Here is a 19,185-nt window from a genome sequence, read left to right on the forward strand (position 1 = left end):
TTTGACTCATCACATACACTGCTGCTACTGTTTACTATCTGTCCTTTATTCCTAGTTATACAGTGGGGCAAAAAAAGTATTTAGTCAGCCACCAATTGTGCAAGTTCTCCCCCTTAAAAATATGAGAGAGGCCTGTAATTTTCATCATAGGTACACTTCAACTATGACAGACAAAATTAGAAAAAGAAATTCAGAAAATCACATTGTAGGATTTTTTAATGAATTTATTTCCAAATGATGGTGGAAAATAAGTATTTGGTCACCTACAAACAAGCAAGATTTCTGGCTCTCACAGACCTGTAACTTCTTCTTTAAGAGGCTCCTCTGTCCTCCACTCGTTACCTGTATTAATGGCACCTGTTTGAACTTGTTATCAGTATAAAAGACACCTGTCCACAACCTCAAACAGTCACACTCCAAACTCCACTATGGCCAAGACCAAAGAGCTGTCAAAGGACACCAGAAACAAAATTGTAGACCTGCACCAGGCTGGGAAGACTGAATCTGCAATAGGTAAGCAGCTTGGTTTGAAGAAATCAATTGTGGGAGCAATTATTAGGAAATGGAAGACATACTGATAATCTCCCTCGATCTGGGGCTCCACGCAAGGTCTCACCCCGTGGGGTCAAAATGATCACAAGAACGGTGAGCAAAAATCCCAGAACCACACGGGGGGAGCTAGTGAATGACCTGCAGAGAGCTGGGACCAAAATAACAAAGCCTACCATCAGAAACACACTACGCCGCCAGGGACTCAAATCCTGCAGTGCCAGACGTGTCCCCCTGCTTAAGCCAGTACATGTCCAGACCCGTCTGAAGTTTGCTAGAGAGCATTTGGATGATCCAGAAGAAGATTGGGAGAATGTCATATGGTCAGATGAAACCAAAATATAACTTTTTTGTTATGGAGGACAAAGAATGCTGAGTTGCATCCAAAGAACACCATACCTACTGTGAAGCATGGGGGTGGAAACATCATGCTTTGGGGCTGTTTTTCTGCAAAGGGACCAGGACGACTGATCCGTGTAAAGGATAGAATGAATGGGGCCATGTATCGTGAGATTTTGAGTGAAAACCTCCTTCCATCTGCAAGGGCATTGAAGATGAAACGTGGCTGGGTCTTTCAGCATGACAATGATCCCAAACACCCCGCCCGGGCCACGAAGGAGTGGCTTCGTGAGAAGCATTTCAAGGTCCTGGAGTGGCCTAGCCAGTCTCCAGATCTCAACCCCATAGAAAGTCTTTGGAGGGAATTGAAAGTCTGTGTTTCCCAGCAACAGCCCCAAAACATCACTGCTCTAGAGGAGATCTGCATGGAGGAATGGGCCAAAATACCAGCAACAGTGTGTGAAAACCTTGTGAAGACTTACAGAAAACGCTTGACCTCTGTCATTGCCAACAAAGGGTATATAACAAAGTATTGAGATAAACTTTTGTTATTGACCAAATACTTATTTTCCACCATAATTTGCAAATAAATTCATTAAAAATCCTACAATGTGATTTTCTGGATTTTTTTTCCTCATTTTGTCTGTCATAGTTGAAGTGTACCTATGATGAAAATTACAGGCCTCTCTCATCTTTTTAAGTGGGAGAACTTGCACAATTGGTGGCTGACTAAATACTTTTTCTTATTTACAATGATGGCCTACACCGGCCAAACCCGGACGATGCTAGGCCAATTGTGCGCCACCCTATGGGACTCCCAATCACGGCCGGTTGTGATACAGCCTGGACCAGGGTGTCTTTAGTGACGCCTCTAGCACTGAGATGCAGTGCCTTGGACCGCTGTGCCACTTATTAAGGTAGTTAGCCACAGCCATAAGATCAGAATACATAAAGGTTACACAAAATATCTCACCCTGCTGATTGAGCCTGCCAACCAATATTTGTTTGCTCCAGTGCCTGACTTGGGCAGGAGCTCACCGGAACTGAGTACCAGTACCTAAAATGTTTTACTGCTTCAGTTCCTGCACCTCCGATAAAATATTGGTTTAAAACTATTGCAGAGTTCCTGCACCTAAAAATAAACAGTACTGACACACAAAATGAGTACCGGCACCAATTTCAGTCCACGTCAAGCACTGGTTTGCTCAATAGAACCAAGCTTACAAATGTATGCCATATCAGTGTTTATTGGTCAGGGCAACCCTCTGCTTGACTAAAAAGATAGGCCCATAATAACACATACTGTATATAATTGTATCACTCCCTCTCTATTGTAGTTTCTTCATCCCCCTCACTTCCTCTCATACATAAGGATTATCATCTCATATCCAATTTGATATAATGAACCATGTAAATCGTTGTTTATGTCATTTATGCGATTAAATTATCCAGATATTCATCATTCCCATCATAACAACCTATTATTTTACTGTCAATGGTAATGTGATGACGTCGGTTCAAAGATGATGGGGAGGATGGAGAAAACAGACAGACCAACCACTAGGAAAAGAGAATGGGTGTTAAAACCTCGCGAGAATATTAGTATATTGGAAGAGTAGGCACACTGCAAGTTTGGAGTTGCAAGAAAATACATCTCCAAAAAGTAACAACAACTAAAGATGTCCGGACGGTCAGGTCGCGCGGAGACACGGAGTCGTGCTAAAGATGATATTAAAAAGGTGCTGGCAGCAATTGAAAAAGTGCGTAAATGGTAAGTAAAACCGCGGGGATTATGTAAATGAAATGTAAACATCTGCAACGCCACACATCAAACTTCACTCGTAAAATGTTAGAAGGGTTGGTGAGTGATTGAAACAACAGCCAATAGAGAGACTGGGCTGCCGAAGCCCGGTCATGCTAGAGGCGGACCTAACGGAATTTTTCCCAATCTGTCAAAATGGCTACACTTGTCCATATGTTGTTGCAATATTACGCATTCTGATATAACTGTGACCCACATTGGACATATCCATCGTCCATCTGAGCAGTTTCGCTCGGCGACTTTCAGGAATATTTGGCAGAAAATGCACTTGAGCATATAAATAAAATAATATCACACACAGGCTATTTACATACCCACCAGTAAATGAGCCAACGCCAGCAGAATCTTAGGTTCATGCTTTTTATTACTGAATGTAGTAAATCTACTCTCTGTTCTGTTACATTTCATTTTCAGGGAGAAGAAGTGGGTAACAGTGGGAGACACATCCCTACGAATATTCAAGTGGGTGCCTGTGACAGACACTAAACAGGTATGTTATCTTATAATGCTGCGTCTCTCCATTATATGGTTCATGAATTTAATGAGTTTGTGTATGAAACTACGCTGGCTCTATTTTACTCTCTCTCCTCTCTTTCAGATATACCGGAGCAAATCCATAACTGGAGAGGTTCGAGGTCTAAAAGATGTGGTGTTGGAAAACTCCAGCTCTACCTTGGATTTCCAAGGTGAGGCACTGACTGACTATGAGCAGCACAAGCAGCACTGTATTTGGAGCAGGTTTTAGAGCACTGCAATACTCTGTATAACAGGGTTTGGGGCGATTCTGTGGAAATTCACTCAATGCAGATTAAATCAATTTGACATACTTTTTAAATGGAAATTCAATTTACCTCCTGAATTGAAAATGATATTGATCTGAAACCGTTCAAGACTGCTCCTGTTCTCTTCAACATAGATGAATGCAGCAACCAGAGTTTCCTGTCTGATATCTACCAGCCCAAAATGGACAGCAGCAGCTCCAGCTCCCAGCATGCCAGTGAGGCAGTCAGTCCTCTTCCCCACACCACAACCCTCCGCACGACCGAAGACGCTCAACCACCCATGCTGGGCCAGGAGAGTGTGGACGGTACAGTTGACCTAGCATACTACACCATCACACTGCACCCATGTAGGGCAAGGAGCTTTTCCAGACCCTGTAACCTGACTAGGAAAAACTCTGGGCCCTAGCTATTATGTCACTCATGTAACATGAGGTATACTCTATTGGCTATATTACGGTTAATATCTCAATGCCTTTTAAGTGTTTCACTCAGTCTATCACTCTATATGCAGAACCATCCCAGCCAGCACATGAAGTTGCTGATGAGCCTCCAACATTGATCAAAGAGGACCTGGTTTTGCCCCTTGGTGTCCGAGTAAAAACTCCATGCACAGAGGTAAGTGGTTTTCTATATTAATAAAGGATATTACCTTTTTTTTTTCCTGCAATTTTTTTTTATTGATAATTGCTTCAGCTCTTAATAATAACATGAAAGAAATCACCATTGTCAATTTATTTAAATACCAATATTTCTAACAGGAAGAAGAGGGATCAGGAGCCCCTCCACTGAAGAAAGTTTGCACTGAAAAAAAGGCTGTACTGAGATAACTAGTTGATTGGATGGACATGCATGTAACCCATGTACTAGCTTTATTGAAGGCTTCAAATTGGACATACGAATAACTGACAAAATAATAGAATCACTTGAGTAAATGAGGGATACAAAGTATATTGAAAGCAGGTGCTTCCATACAGGTGTGGTTCCTGAGTTAATTAAGCAATTAACATCCCATCATGCTTAGGGTCATGTATACAAATGCTGGGGCAGGCCATTACTTTGGCTACCGTAGTACTGTATGACAACACCAAATGATGCAATTTCTTGTGGCAGAATGGAGTCGCCGCCCTCCGATAGAGTTCCAGACACTTGTAGAATCTATGCCAAGGTACATTGAAGCAGTTCTGGCTCGTAGTGGCACAACGCCCTATTAAGACACTTTATGTTGGTGTTTCCTTTATTTTGGCAGTTATTTGTAGATAGATTATTATAAAATATGCATTTCTGTTAATCAAGTTATTACAAATGGAATACATTTAAAAAGAACGTTGAAGTTATTGTTTTAATACAGTTTTGAATTGTTTTTAAAAAATACAATTTTACTTTCTCAGCTTTGAAAAGGAATCTTAAGCCGTTTAATGCGTTACACTGTACATAAAGTCGTGCTCACAGAAAGTGCCTATCGCTCTGAAATATACACTATTTATTTTCTGTCAGGCAAGTGACTCATATATTATGCTATTGTATAAATTGCACAGATATAAATAATTATGGCCCCTATTCAATCAAATCAGTTTGTTAATCCTAAGGGATGAAGTGGAGCACATCTTAATTCATGTTCGGTTGAGTTTCTTTTGTTTCACACTGTTAGCGCTGTTTTGTTAAATACATTTATCCAAGCAGCACAGGAAGTATGAGGGGAAACTTATTCCTGTCACTGGATTTGATTGAATATGGGCTGAAATTTTTTAAATCATTTTTTTACGTTTGTACTTTGCTTTGCTAATAAGATTAGAAAACTGTTTGTCATGTCTATCCTTTTTGATATACTGTATCTTGCTTGTTCCATTTTCATAGAGCATTGAAAGTGAATGGTGAACGACGTTGAAAGGTAGTTCAAGACCTTGGTGTAAATACACTTGTATTGCAATTCAGAGAATGTTTCTTATGGTCAGGTGGGTCATGCTCTCAAGTGCTTATTTTTGTGCTGCAAAAGTGATGCACATGCTGGAATATACACTGCTCCATAGTAAAATATGGTTGTAGATATTGTGTTTTCTGTTTGCAGTGTTTTGCATCTTTTGACTCCCATTCTCTCAAATAATTGGCCAAAATATTTTTCACCATATAGGATGACCACTTGACCTGGTTGCATTTTATCAACACTGTTTCATGGAAATTATTGGATTGCAAATCCATGGCCTGGGCTGTGGCTGACCATACATCTCCAGACTTAGCACTGTGGGTTTTTATCAAGTCCATGAAATAAACTCCTGACACCTGATAGAGATGATATAATTATTCTTGGTTGAATGTTAAAATCCATGGGAAGTAAATAACTCCTACCACTGTAGGACATTTCATTTCAGTATAAATTCTTGTGAAAATGTGATTTTAGTGTTTTCGTTATTTGTAAAGAATACTATTTTCCTGTCATACTAAAGATTTTCATGAGAAATACTCCATTGCTTGTTATTGAATGTAAGGGATAGTTCACTCAAAATAAAACAAAGTGGATTATAGGGGAATAAGGTGGCTTTTCAAATGTTCAAACAATGTTTTCAGACAGGGATACTGAATCTAAATGCAATGGGACATTTTTTTTTTACAACCCTTTCTCTTTCTAGAAGGGGCCCAACAATGTCAATATATTTGACAGTTATGGAGGTGCCCAGCCCACCCAAGCAATAGAGCAGTGGTTCCCAACCTTTTCGGTTACTGTACCACCAAATGAATTTTGCTCTGCCAGGAGTACCCCTGAAGTACCCCCACATGTGCATTTTACCAGTAGGCCTATGGTCTCATGAGTCTTCTCAAGTACCCCCTGTGGAAAGGCCAAGTACCCCCAGGGGTCCAAGTCTCCTGGGGGTACCACTGAACCACTGAAATAGAGCCCCACAGCGAATGCATCATAAAAACTAGCGGTCAAACAGGGAAATATTTCCCAAACTTTTTTTTTCACCATTCATTTTTCCCATAGGGCATTTTATAACCACTTCAAACAAGGTCTGTGTCTCATGTAGACTTTCCCTGGCGTGACGTTTTGATAACCATGTAAACTCTGTCAGACAAGGTGATTTTTAACAATATATTTGGCTCTATTTAATCTCTGATTCGAAAATGCTAATTAGCATCAAAGTAGACATGCAAGACTACAAGCTCCTGCACTTCATTTCTTGCAGACACCTTTGCTGTCAGCTAGCTAGCTACTAGCAACCTTGATCCAAAACAAAATATATATTGAAAATTGTCATTTACTGTTCCATATTTGGTCTTGTGTCATGTACATAATACTATTCTAGTAGCAGTCAGATATTTACAATGTGCCATGAATACTCAGCAATTTTTTTGCAAAGAAGCTAGCTAGCCAGCTACGTACATGAATACTAGCAACATACCCTTATTTTACAAGATCCTCTTCTCCTTCAGCCAGTGGAGGTCTATATTTAATCCCTTAACATTTCTGACAACTATATGAACGAGGAGAAATCTATTTCAATTAATGGTGTCAGAATGCACTGCTGTATTAAAGCAATTCAGAACTAACTTGTGGACATGTTCTGAAAATTCTTGCAATTCAAAGCAAGATTAATTAATTGCAGAATGTATACATAATTATGAATGAATACGCATATTTGTTTGACAAGAATGCACCTAGTCACCCATCAATCACTTCAAACAACTGAACTCCAACAGTTACATTGTTTTAAAGAAATGAACAATGCATGCATAAGCCTTTTATACATAACATATAAACATCTTACTTAAACATTAAACAATTTATTAATCAATGCCACAAACCTGGGACATCGAAGATCACCATATGAGTGAGGTCTAAAAGATGTGGTGTTGGAAAACTCCAGCTCTACCTTGGATTTCCAAGGTGAGGCACTGACTGACTATGAGCAGCACAAGCAGCACTGTATTTGGAGCAGGTTTTAGAGCACTGCAATACTCTGTATAACAGGGTTTGGGGCGATTCTGTGGAAATTCACTCAATGCAGATTAAATCAATTTGACATACTTTTTAAATGGAAATTCAATTTACCTCCTGAATTGAAAATGATATTGATCTGAAACCGTTCAAGACTGCTCCTGTTCTCTTCAACATAGATGAATGCAGCAACCAGAGTTTCCTGTCTGATATCTACCAGCCCAAAATGGACAGCAGCAGCTCCAGCTCCCAGCATGCCAGTGAGGCAGTCAGTCCTCTTCCCCACACCACAACCCTCCACACGACCGAAGACGCTCAACCACCCATGCTGGGCCAGGAGAGTGTGGACGGTACAGTTGACCTAGCATACTACACCATCACACTGCACCCATGTAGGGCAAGGAGCTTTTCCAGACCCTGTAACCTGACTAGGAAAAACTCTGGGCCCTAGCTATTATGTCACTCATGTAACATGAGGTATACTCTATTGGCTATATTACGGTTAATATCTCAATGCCTTTTAAGTGTTTCACTCAGTCTATCACTCTATATGCAGAACCATCCCAGCCAGCACATGAAGTTGCTGATGAGCCTCCAACATTGATCAAAGAGGACCTGGTTTTGCCCCTTGGTGTCCGAGTAAAAACTCCATGCACAGAGGTAAGTGGTTTTCTATATTAATAAAGGATATTACCTTTTTTTTTCCTGCAATTTTTTTTTATTGATAATTGCTTCAGCTCTTAATAATAACATGAAAGAAATCACCATTGTCAATTTATTTAAATACCAATATTTCTAACAGGAAGAAGAGGGATCAGGAGCCCCTCCACTGAAGAAAGTTTGCACTGAAAAAAAGGCTGTACTGAGATAACTAGTTGATTGGATGGACATGCATGTAACCCATGCACTAGCTTTATTGAAGGCTTCAAATTGGACATACGAATAACTGACAAAATAATAGAATCACTTGAGTAAATGAGGGATACAAAGTATATTGAAAGCAGGTGCTTCCATACAGGTGTGGTTCCTGAGTTAATTAAGCAATTAACATCCCATCATGCTTAGGGTCATGTATACAAATGCTGGGGCAGGCCATTACTTTGGCTACCGTAGTACTGTATGACAACACCAAATGATGCAATTTCTTGTGGCAGAATGGAGTCGCCGCCCTCCGATAGAGTTCCAGACACTTGTAGAATCTATGCCAAGGTACATTGAAGCAGTTCTGGCTCGTGGTGGCACAACGCCCTATTAAGACACTTTATGTTGGTGTTTCCTTTATTTTGGCAGTTATTTGTAGATTATTATAAAATATGCATTTCTGTTAATCAAGTTATTACAAATGGAATACATTTAAAAAGAACGTTGAAGTTATTGTTTTAATACAGTTTTAAGTTGTTTTTAAAAAATACAATTTTACTTTCTCAGCTTTGAAAAGGAATCTTAAGCCGTTTAATGCGTTACACTGTACATAAAGTCGTGCTCACAGAAAGTGCCTATCGCTCTGAAATATACACTATTTATTTTCTGTCAGGCAAGTGACTCATATATTATGCTATTGTATAAATTGCACAGATATAAATAATTATGGCCCCTATTCAATCAAATCAGTTTGTTAATCCTAAGGGATAAAGTGGAGCACATCTTAATTCATGTTCGGTTGAGTTTCTTTTGTTTCACACTGTTAGCGCTGTTTTGTTAAATACATTTATCCAAGCAGCACAGGAAGTATGAGGGGAAACTTATTCCTGTCACTGGATTTGATTGAATATGGGCTGAAATTTTTTAAATCATTTTTTTACGTTTGTACTTTGCTTTGCTAATAAGATTAGAAAACTGTTTGTCATGTCTATCCTTTTTGATATACTGTATCTTGCTTGTTCCATTTTCATAGAGCATTGAAAGTGAATGGTGAACGACGTTGAAAGGTAGTTCAAGACCTTGGTGTAAATACACTTGTATTGCAATTCAGAGAATGTTTCTTATGGTCAGGTGGGTCATGCTCTCAAGTGCTTATTTTTGTGCTGCAAAAGTGATGCACATGCTGGAATATACACTGCTCCATAGTAAAATATGGTTGTAGATATTGTGTTTTCTGTTTGCAGTGTTTTGCATCTTTTGACTCCCATTCTCTCAAATAATTGGCCAAAATATTTTTCACCATATAGGATGACCACTTGACCTGGTTGCATTTTATCAACACTGTTTCATGGAAATTATTGGATTGCAAATCCATGGCCTGGGCTGTGGCTGACCATACATCTCCAGACTTAGCACTGTGGGTTTTTATCAAGTCCATGAAATAAACTCCTGACACCTGATAGAGATGATATAATTATTCTTGGTTGAATGTTAAAATCCATGGGAAGTAAATAACTCCTACCACTGTAGGACATTTCATTTCAGTATAAATTCTTGTGAAAATGTGATTTTAGTGTTTTCGTTATTTGTAAAGAATACTATTTTCCTGTCATACTAAACATTTTCATGAGAAATACTCCATTGCTTGTTATTGAATGTAAGGGATAGTTCACTCAAAATAAAACAAAGTGGATTATAGGGGAATAAGGTGGCTTTTCAAATGTTCAAACAATGTTTTCAGACAGGGATACTGAATCTAAATGCAATGGGACATTTTTCTTTTTACAACCCTTTCTCTTTCTAGAAGGGGCCCAACAATGTCAATATATTTGACAGTTATGGAGGTGCCCAGCCCACCCAAGCAATAGAGCAGTGGTTCCCAACCTTTTCGGTTACTGTACCACCAAATGAATTTTGCTCTGCCAGGAGTACCCCTGAAGTACCCCCACATGTGCATTTTACCAGTAGGCCTATGGTCTCATGAGTCTTCTCAAGTACCCCCTGTGGAAAGGCCAAGTACCCCCAGGGGTCCAAGTCTCCTGGGGGTACCACTGAACCACTGACATAGAGCCCCACAGCGAATGCATCATAAAAACTAGCGGTCAAACAGGGAAATATTTCCCAAATTTTTTTTTTCACCATTCATTTTTCCCATAGGGCATTTTATAACCACTTCAAACAAGGTCTGTGTCTCATGTAGACTTTCCCTGGCGTGACGTTTTGATAACCATGTAAACTCTGTCAGACAAGGTGATTTTTAACAATATATTTGGCTCTATTTAATCTCTGATTCGAAAATGCTAATTAGCATCAAAGTAGACATGCAAGACTACAAGCTCCTGCACTTCATTTCTTGCAGACACCTTTGCTGTCAGCTAGCTAGCTACTAGCAACCTTGATCCAAAACAAAATATATATTGAAAATTGTCATTTACTGTTCCATATTTGGTCTTGTGTCATGTACATAATACTATTCTAGTAGCAGTCAGATATTTACAATGTGCCATGAATACTCAGCAATTTTTTTGCAAAGAAGCTAGCTAGCCAGCTACGTACATGAATACTAGCAACATACCCTTATTTTACAAGATCCTCTTCTCCTTCAGCCAGTGGAGGTCTATATTTAATCCCTTAACATTTCTGACAACTATATGAACGAGGAGAAATCTATTTCAATTAATGGTGTCAGAATGCACTGCTGTATTAAAGCAATTCAGAACTAACTTGTGGACATGTTCTGAAAATTCTTGCAATTCAAAGCAAGATTAATTAATTGCAGAATGTATACATAATTATGAATGAATACGCATATTTGTTTGACAAGAATGCACCTAGTCACCCATCAATCACTTCAAACAACTGAACTCCAACAGTTACATTGTTTTAAAGAAATGAACAATGCATGCATAAGCCTTTTATACATAACATATAAACATCTTACTTAAACATTAAACAATTTATTAATCAATGCCACAAACCTGGGACATCGAAGATCACCATATGAGTGAGTATTACTATCAGAGAGCGCACAGATTCTTCTGCTTTTCCATTTTAGAAATTAGACCAGCAAAAATAACACAATGTAAAACGTATTGTGTATTGTGATTTTTGTTGGGTGAGAAACAACTGGATGCGTAAGGTAGGTTTAATATAAAATACTAGGTCAACTCCGGCAGAATGAGAAACAACTGGATGCGTAAAGTAGGTTTAATATTAAATACTAGGTCAACTCCGGCAGAATGAGAAACAACTGGATGCGTAAGGTAGGTTTAATATAAAATACTAGGTCAACTCCGGCAGAATGAGAAACAACTGGATGCGTAAGGTAGGTTTAATATAAAATACTAGGTCAACTCCGGCAGAATGAGAAACAACTGGATGCGTAAGGTAGGTTTAATATAAAATACTAGGTCAACTCCGGCAGAATGAGAAACAACTGGATGCGTAAGGTAGGTTTAATATAAAATACTAGGTCAACTCCGGCAGAATGAGAAACAACTGGATGCGTAAGGTAGGTTTAATATAGAATACTAGGTCAACTCCGGCAGAATGAGAAACAACTGGATGCGTAAGGTAGGTTTAATATTAAATACTAGGTCAACTCCGGCAGAATGAGAAACAACTGGATGCGTAAGGTAGGTTTAATATAAAATACTAGGTCAACTCCGGCAGAATGAGAAACAACTGGATGCGTAAGGTAGGTTTAATATTAAATACTAGGTCAACTCCGGCAGAATGAGAAACAAAATATCACGTCCTGACCATAGAAAGCCTATATTTTCTATGGTAGAGTAGGTCAGGGTGTGACTAGGGGAATACGTCTAGTTTATATTTTCTATGTGGGGTTCTAGGTTGTTTTTTCTATGTTGGGGTTTTGGTATGATTCCCAATTAGAGGCAGCTGGCTATCGTTGTCTCTAATTGGGGATCATACTTAAGTTTTTCCACCTGTGGGTTATGGGATATTGTTTATGTTTAGTTGCCTGTTAGCACTGCATTGTCGTCACAGTTCGTATATTCTTTATTGTTTTGTCTTTGCTAAAGTTTCACTTCTTTATTAAATTATGTGGAACTCATATCGCGCTGCGTCTTGGCTCAACCATTATTACGAACATCGTGACACAAAACAAGGAAGCCATGCCTAAACACAGCTATATCAACAGCCTTCTTCTCAATGTAATGTTGCTGCTGTCAATTGTGAGCAGAATATGTACCACTGCATTCAGTCTGAACCCCAGAATTAGCAGGACAGAATTACACAGGTGAAATAAGGTAACAAAAACAGTACACCACAACACTTTTAAACCTTTTTTTTTTTAAATTATGACTTTTTTATTGAATAATTAAAACATATAATATACTTGCAGGGAAGCTGCTCAACAACAACATCACATCTAAAAGACTCCCATCCAGAGCGACACACAGAAGCAACCAGGGTCAACGGCCAGCTCAAGGGCACGTCGACAGATGTTCCACAAAGTCAAAAACGGGGACCCGAACCAACGATCCATCAGCCACCGACCCAAGTTTCCAACCGCTGTCCAAGATCCCCCTCCCCACAGTTACCCAAGAGCTGCCCCTCAACCATCTGAGACCCCCCCCCCCCCCCCCCCCCCCCGAGAAAATATAATTTTAAAATAATAATAATTCCACCACCCCCTTCCCAATAACCAGGAAAAAGAACAAAAGAGAAATAAGAGAAAGACAAAGGAAAAACAGAAAACAACAATGCAGAAAACAAAAGACATCAAGGACAACAAAAAATCATAACAAGCAAGGCCAACTGAATATGTTTGAGTGCATGTATGGCCCTATTTGCATGTGTGTGTGTATGTGCACGTGTGTGCATTTGAATGAGAGTGTGTATATGCATGTGTACAAACACCTGCACGGCATCAGCTTCAGGCAACCCGGCATTAGCTGTAAAAACCCTGCCCCTCAGTGTCATTCAAACTTACTTTATGTTGTTTTATTTTGACTTTTTATACTTTTATCTTTGACCGCCATTCTATCCCACGCCCAGCAACTCCACTCCCACTTGTTTCCAATTCCACATCCCAACCCTCAGCCCATCCTACCTACCTCTGCTGGCCACTTTTAAACATGTTACTTAGTCTAGATTTGATCAAATCAGGAGCATGGGAAAATGGGTGAAGGTAGGGTGGGTTTATAGAGATAAGATGGAGAGTTCCAAAATGCTCAAAGTTGAAGGACCACAGGGCATAAAAGGCAGTGTGGAATAAGGGGTAGCTATGGAATAAACATTTAACTTGCTTGTCATGGTACTGGTGTGTTTCTGCACCCCTTCTAAGTCATTGTCACAAATATTGTCACCGGCCCATGTCGTCATACTCAGGGTCTTAGCGTGTCCCTCAACGTCATTCAAATTGTGAACATCGAGTGTCTGTGAATCATAACATTAAAGTTATCGTGATTGGACTTTAACATTAATCTGAAGACTGTTATTTATCTAATTAACTAACTATGTTTAATTGTTACCCGATTAAATGAATCATGTAAAACATAACTCATTAGGATCTGGGGCACCACGAGAGCGGTTCTTTAAAGAGTTACCATCTCCTGAATTAAACTCTTAAAGGTCTTTACCTATCACATCTATAAACAGTCAACTTATGAATCATAACCTCGTATCATATCATCATTCTGAACAGTCGTAACCTCCTTGAATCTGCAAAAAACAGAATCTTACGATTCAGTACTACACAAATTGGTTAAATTATTTATGTACTAGCTAATTAAACGGGAGCACAGGATAAACACACACTCTGCATCGGTTATTGACTGGAGACTTATTACTCTGAAAACAGGTCTCTAGCGGAATGACAACAACATGGATGCTTGTTAAAGAAGGGACAGAGAGGGAGAGAGAGGAGCAGAGATACAGTGCCTTGCGAAAGTATTCGGCCCCCTTGAACTTTGCGACCTTTTGCCACATTTCAGGCTTCAAACATAAAGATATAAAACTGTATTTTTTTGTGAAGAATCAACAACAAGTGGGACACAATCATGAAGTGGAACGACATTTATTGGATATTTCAAACTTTTTTAACAAATCAAAAACTGAAAAATTGGGCGTGCAAAATTATTCAGCCCCTTTACTTTCAGTGCAGCAAACTCTCCCCAGAAGTTCAGTGAGGATCTCTGAATGATCCAATGTTGACCTAAATGACTAATGATGATAAATACAATCCACCTGTGTGTAATCAAGTCTCCGTATAAATGCACCTGCACTGTGATAGTCTCAGAGGTCCGTTAAAAGCGCAGAGAGCATCATGAAGAACAAGGAACACACCAGGCAGGTCCGAGATACTGTTGTGAAGAAGTTTAAAGCCGGATTTGGATACAAAAAGATTTCCCAAGCTTTAAACATCCCAAGGAGCACTGTGCAAGCGATAATATTGAAATGGAAGGAGTATCAGACCACTGCAAATCTACCAAGACCTGGCCGTCCCTCTAAACTTTCAGCTCATACAAGGAGAAGACTGATCAGAGATGCAGCCAAGAGGCCCATGATCACTCTGGATGAACTGCAGAGATCATCTACAGCTGAGGTGGGAGACTCTGTCCATAGGACAACAATCAGTCGTATATTGCACAAATCTGGCCTTTATGGAAGAGTGGCAAGAAGAAAGCCATTTCTTAAAGATATCCATAAAAAGTGTTGTTTAAAGTTTGCCACAAGCCACCTGGGAGACACACCAAACATGTGGAAGAAGGTGCTCTGGTCAGATGAAACCAAAATTGAACTTTTTGTCAACAAACAATGCAAAACGTTATGTTTGGCGTAAAAGCAACACACCATCCCCACTGTCAAACATGGTGGTGGCAGCATCATGGTTTGGGCCTGCTTTTCTTCAGCAGGGACAGGGAAGATGGTTAAAATTGATGGGAAGATGGATGGAGCCAAATACAGGACCATTCTGGAAGAATGACCTGAGACTGGGACGGAGATTTGTCTTCCAACAAGACAATGATCCAAAACATAAAGCAAAATCTACAATGGAATGGTTCAAAAATAAACATATCCAGGTGTTAGAATGGCCAAGTCAAAGTCCAGACCTGAATCCAATTGAGAATCTGTGGAAAGAATTGAAAACTGCTGTTCACAAATGCTCTCCATCCAACCTCACTGAGCTCGAGCTGTTTTGCAAGGAGGAATGGGGAAAAAATGTCAGTCTCTCGATGTGCAAAACTGATAGAGACATACCCCAAGCGACTTACAGCTGTAATCGCAGCAAAAGGTGGCGCTACAAAGTATTAACTTAAGGGGGCTGAATAATTTTGCACGCCCAATTTTTCAGTTTTTGATTTGTTAAAAAAGTTTGAAATATCCAATAAATGTCGTTCCACTTCATGATTGTGTCCCACTTGTTGTTGATTCTTCACAAAAAGATACAGTTTTATATCTTTATGTTTGAAGCCTGAAATGTGGCAAAAGGTCGCAAAGTTCAAAGGGGCCGAATACTTTCGCAAGGCACTGTACTTAACATTGCCACATTCAGAAGCTTCTCTCACCTACAGTAACCATTATCGTGACTTTACTTTCATTAATCTGATGACTGTTATTTATTTAACCAACTAACTACCTTTAATTGTTACCCAATTAAATTTATCATGCAACAATTAACTCATTAGGATTTGTGGCACCATGGAATAGGTTGTTAAATAAACTTCAGTTAGTGCTAAATACGGCTGCTAGAATCCTGACTAGAACCAAAAAATTTGATCATATTACTCCAGTGCCAGCCTCCCTACACTGGCGTCCTGTCAAGGCAAGGGCTGATTTCAAGGTTTTACTGCTAACCTACAAAGCATTACATGGGCTTGCTCCTACCTATCTCTCTGATTTGGTTCTGCCGTACATACCTACACCTACGCTACGGTCACAAGACGCAGGCCTCCTAATTGTCCCTAGAATTTCTAAGCAAACAGCTGAAGGCAGGGCTTTCTCCTATAGAGCTCCATTTTTATGGAATGGTCTGCCTACCCATGTGAGAGAAGCAAACTCGGTCTCAACCTTTAAGTCTTTACTGAAGACTCATCTCTTCAGTGGGTCATATGATTGAGTGTAGTCTGGCCCATGAGTGTGAAGGTGAACGAAAAGGCTCTGGAGCAACGAACCGCCCTTGCTGTCTCTGCCTGGCCGGTTCCCCTCTTTCCACTGGGATTCTCTGCCTCTAACACCCTATTACAGGGGCTGAGTCACTGGCTTTACTAGGGCTCTTTAATACCGTCCCTAGGAGGGGTGCGTCACTTGAGTGGGTTGAGTCACTGATGTGATCTTCCTGTCTGGGTTGGCGCCCCCCCTTGGGTTGTGCCGTGGCGGAGATCTTTGTGGGCTATACTCAGCCTTGTCTCAGGATGGTAAGTTGGTGGTTGAAGATATCCCTCTAGTGGTGTGGGGGCTGTGCTTTGGCAAAGTGGGTGGGGTTATATCCCTCCTGTTTGGCCCTGTCCGGGGGTGTCATCGGATGGGGCCACGGTGTCTGCTGACTCCTCCTGTCTCAGCCTCCAGTATTTATGCTGCAGTAGTTTATGTGTCCGTTTGTTATATCTGGAGTACTTCCCCTGTACTATCCGGTGTCCTGTGTGAATTTAAGTATGCTCTCTCTAATTCTCTCTTTCTTTCTTTCTCTCTGAGGACCTGAGCCCTAGGACCATGCCTCAGGACTACCTGACATGAGGACTCCTTGCTGTCCCCAGTCCACCTGGCCGTGCTGCTGCTCCAGTTTCAACTGTTCTGTCCATGCTGGTCATTTATGAACATTTGAACATCTTGGCCATGTTCTGCTATAATCTCCACCCGGCACAGCCAGAAGAGGACTGGCCACCCCACATAGCCTGGTTCCTCTCTAGGTTTCTTCCTAGGTTTTGGCCTTTCTAGGGAGTTTTTCCTAGCCACTGTGCTTCTACACCTGCATTGCTTGCTGTTTGGGGTTTTAGGCTGGGTTACTGTACAGCACTTTGAGATATCAGCTGATGTACGAAGGGCTATATAAATAAATTTGATTTGATTTTGTTTAAAGAGTTACCATCTCCTGAATTAAACTCTAAAGGTCTTTACCTATCACATCCATTAAACAGTCTACATATGAATCATTACCTCTTATCATATCATCATATAATCATATCATCATTCTGAACAGTCGTAACCATGCATCTGAAAAACAAAATAGCCTCACTCATGATTCAGTACTACACAAATTGGTTTAATTATTTATTTACTAGCTAACTAAATAATAACACAGACTAAAAATACACCCTTTACATGAGACAAAGGTCCCTACTGGACTGACAAAATATAGCGGCTTATAAACAATGAATAAAGTGGGGTAGGGAGGAGAGAGAGAGAGAAAAAGGGACACTCATCATGGATACATTTTATTATTATTTATTATTATTATTATTATTTATTATTTTATGAACTATTCTCACATTAATCATATATTTTGCATACGAACCGCCACCCATTTGGAATATGAAATCATTAATGTATTTACATGTGGGTGCCTTTGTTCGCCATTTATCTCTGTCGGAACCAGGCCTTCTTAGGAAGGATGTGGGTTGGCCTTTCAGCAGCACGCTTGCAAGTCTGAAATGGTCCGGATCCGTCTCTTCTAATGTTCTTCACTCTGGAAGATAGTTTTGGTGATGAGCGTAGTAGGATAGTCTCACTTAGATTCGCTTTTCTCGATATCTGACTTAGGACAGCTAATCAGTTGTTCCAGTGATTGTCTGAGGTGAGCTTCTCGCCTCTTCCTCCTCGTGTTGATAGTTAGGATTTATAGTCGGGAAAACTGTCTGTGAAGAAGCTTCTTTGAAGATAGGCTAGCTAGCCGTATCTATGGTTCCCCAGTGAGGTGATGAGAGTTGCGTAATATGATGGTTTGAGCAGAGTAACAGGTTGGTCCTACTTAAATTCGCTTTTGAAGATACTTTAATTAGGACAGCCAATCAGCCGTACCAGTGATTTTCTGGGAGGTGAGTTTATCGTCTCCACCTCGACTTGAGATTCAAAGTTCAAACCATTTTAAACACGCAGCTGCAGCTTCACACTTTTCTGGTCCCATGTGTTAATTCATAACCCATCATTTATAACTTTTGCACGAAACTGGCGGTTCTGGCAGGCTGGCATGCTCCATGACGTCACTCCGGGGCGGTGTGCAAAGTTATGGAAACAATTCTCTATTATAACTTTTCAAATCACATCCCTCTCTTAACAAAAACACGTTCATAATTTTCCATATTACATGCACAACCCATTGTATGGAAACTTCATCCACGTAGTGGGTATACTTTCCAAGTTGCAGTATTTCCTTTATAACATTTTTAATGACATCACAAAATAGCATACAAAACGACATTAGTGTTCTGTAGATCGCCTCTGACCGTTCCCCACATTCTACAATAGAAATATTGTCCCGTATTCGCTTTTGAACGTGTTAGAGTTTCAGCGGGAACAAGTCTGTTGAGACAAAGCACATTCCTTTGGTGAATTTTGAGAGCACAGGCCTCTTCTCCCTTGATTTACAACAGGATGTGAGTTGTTAATCCCCACTAGTTCTTTCCTTCCCCCTCTATTGGGGAGAGGGGGACTGATTGAAGTTATTCATTGCAAACCCGATCTGACCGATTTAGATTCTCAGGGTCAGTCATAACAAAGACGATGAGTGATCACATGATTTCCACCAATGGAGCCACACACAATTCAACTTAAGCATTAAGGACATAATTTTGTTGACAACCTCGTGGTTTATACTATGTCTACTGTGTGTGAATGATGGAAGAGTCTTACCCCGGATGTAGGTCCATTTCAGTGTGTGTGGTCACTTAGGCCCGCACATCAACCAGTACTGGGACCATTGGAGACTTGGGATGCTT

General features: G+C 40.2%; 2 protein-coding genes across 2 annotated transcripts; both read left to right on the top strand.

Annotated features, from left to right (window-relative positions):
* The first annotated feature begins 2,478 nt into the window (after positions 1-2,478).
* On the top strand, positions 2,479-5,949 carry LOC139386347 (B-cell CLL/lymphoma 7 protein family member B-B-like). Its single transcript, XM_071131885.1, has 6 exons — positions 2,479-2,659; positions 3,125-3,200; positions 3,309-3,396; positions 3,627-3,797; positions 4,004-4,107; positions 4,251-5,949. Exons 1-6 carry the CDS (start codon positions 2,568-2,570, stop codon positions 4,317-4,319), a joined length of 600 nt encoding a protein of 199 aa, XP_070987986.1. The 5' UTR covers positions 2,479-2,567; the 3' UTR covers positions 4,320-5,949.
* A 1,375-nt stretch (positions 5,950-7,324) lies between these two features.
* On the top strand, positions 7,325-9,920 carry LOC139386348 (B-cell CLL/lymphoma 7 protein family member B-A-like). The gene is made up of 4 exons (XM_071131886.1): positions 7,325-7,372; positions 7,603-7,773; positions 7,980-8,083; positions 8,226-9,920. The coding sequence occupies exons 2-4, from the start codon at positions 7,650-7,652 to the stop codon at positions 8,292-8,294; spliced, it is 297 nt and encodes a 98-aa protein (XP_070987987.1). The 5' UTR covers positions 7,325-7,372; positions 7,603-7,649; the 3' UTR covers positions 8,295-9,920.
* Positions 9,921-19,185: the final 9,265 nt, after the last annotated feature.

Source organism: Oncorhynchus clarkii, chromosome 27 (genome assembly GCF_045791955.1).
Source record: "Oncorhynchus clarkii lewisi isolate Uvic-CL-2024 chromosome 27, UVic_Ocla_1.0, whole genome shotgun sequence".
NCBI lineage: Eukaryota > Metazoa > Chordata > Actinopteri > Salmoniformes > Salmonidae > Oncorhynchus > Oncorhynchus clarkii.

Excerpts from the sequence above, each read along its gene's own strand:
- LOC139386347 (XM_071131885.1), top strand. The coding sequence starts at position 2,568 with ATGTCCGGACGGTCAGGTCGCGCGGAGACACGGAGTCGTGCTAAAGAT. Across the intron at positions 3,201-3,308 it reads CTGTGACAGACACTAAACAG|ATATACCGGAGCAAATCCAT; the intron begins GTATGTTATCTT and ends CCTCTCTTTCAG. Across the intron at positions 4,108-4,250 it reads TAAAAACTCCATGCACAGAG|GAAGAAGAGGGATCAGGAGC; the intron begins GTAAGTGGTTTT and ends TATTTCTAACAG.
- LOC139386348 (XM_071131886.1), top strand. The coding sequence starts at position 7,650 with ATGGACAGCAGCAGCTCCAGCTCCCAGCATGCCAGTGAGGCAGTCAGT. Across the intron at positions 7,774-7,979 it reads GGGCCAGGAGAGTGTGGACG|AACCATCCCAGCCAGCACAT; the intron begins GTACAGTTGACC and ends CTCTATATGCAG. Across the intron at positions 8,084-8,225 it reads TAAAAACTCCATGCACAGAG|GAAGAAGAGGGATCAGGAGC; the intron begins GTAAGTGGTTTT and ends TATTTCTAACAG.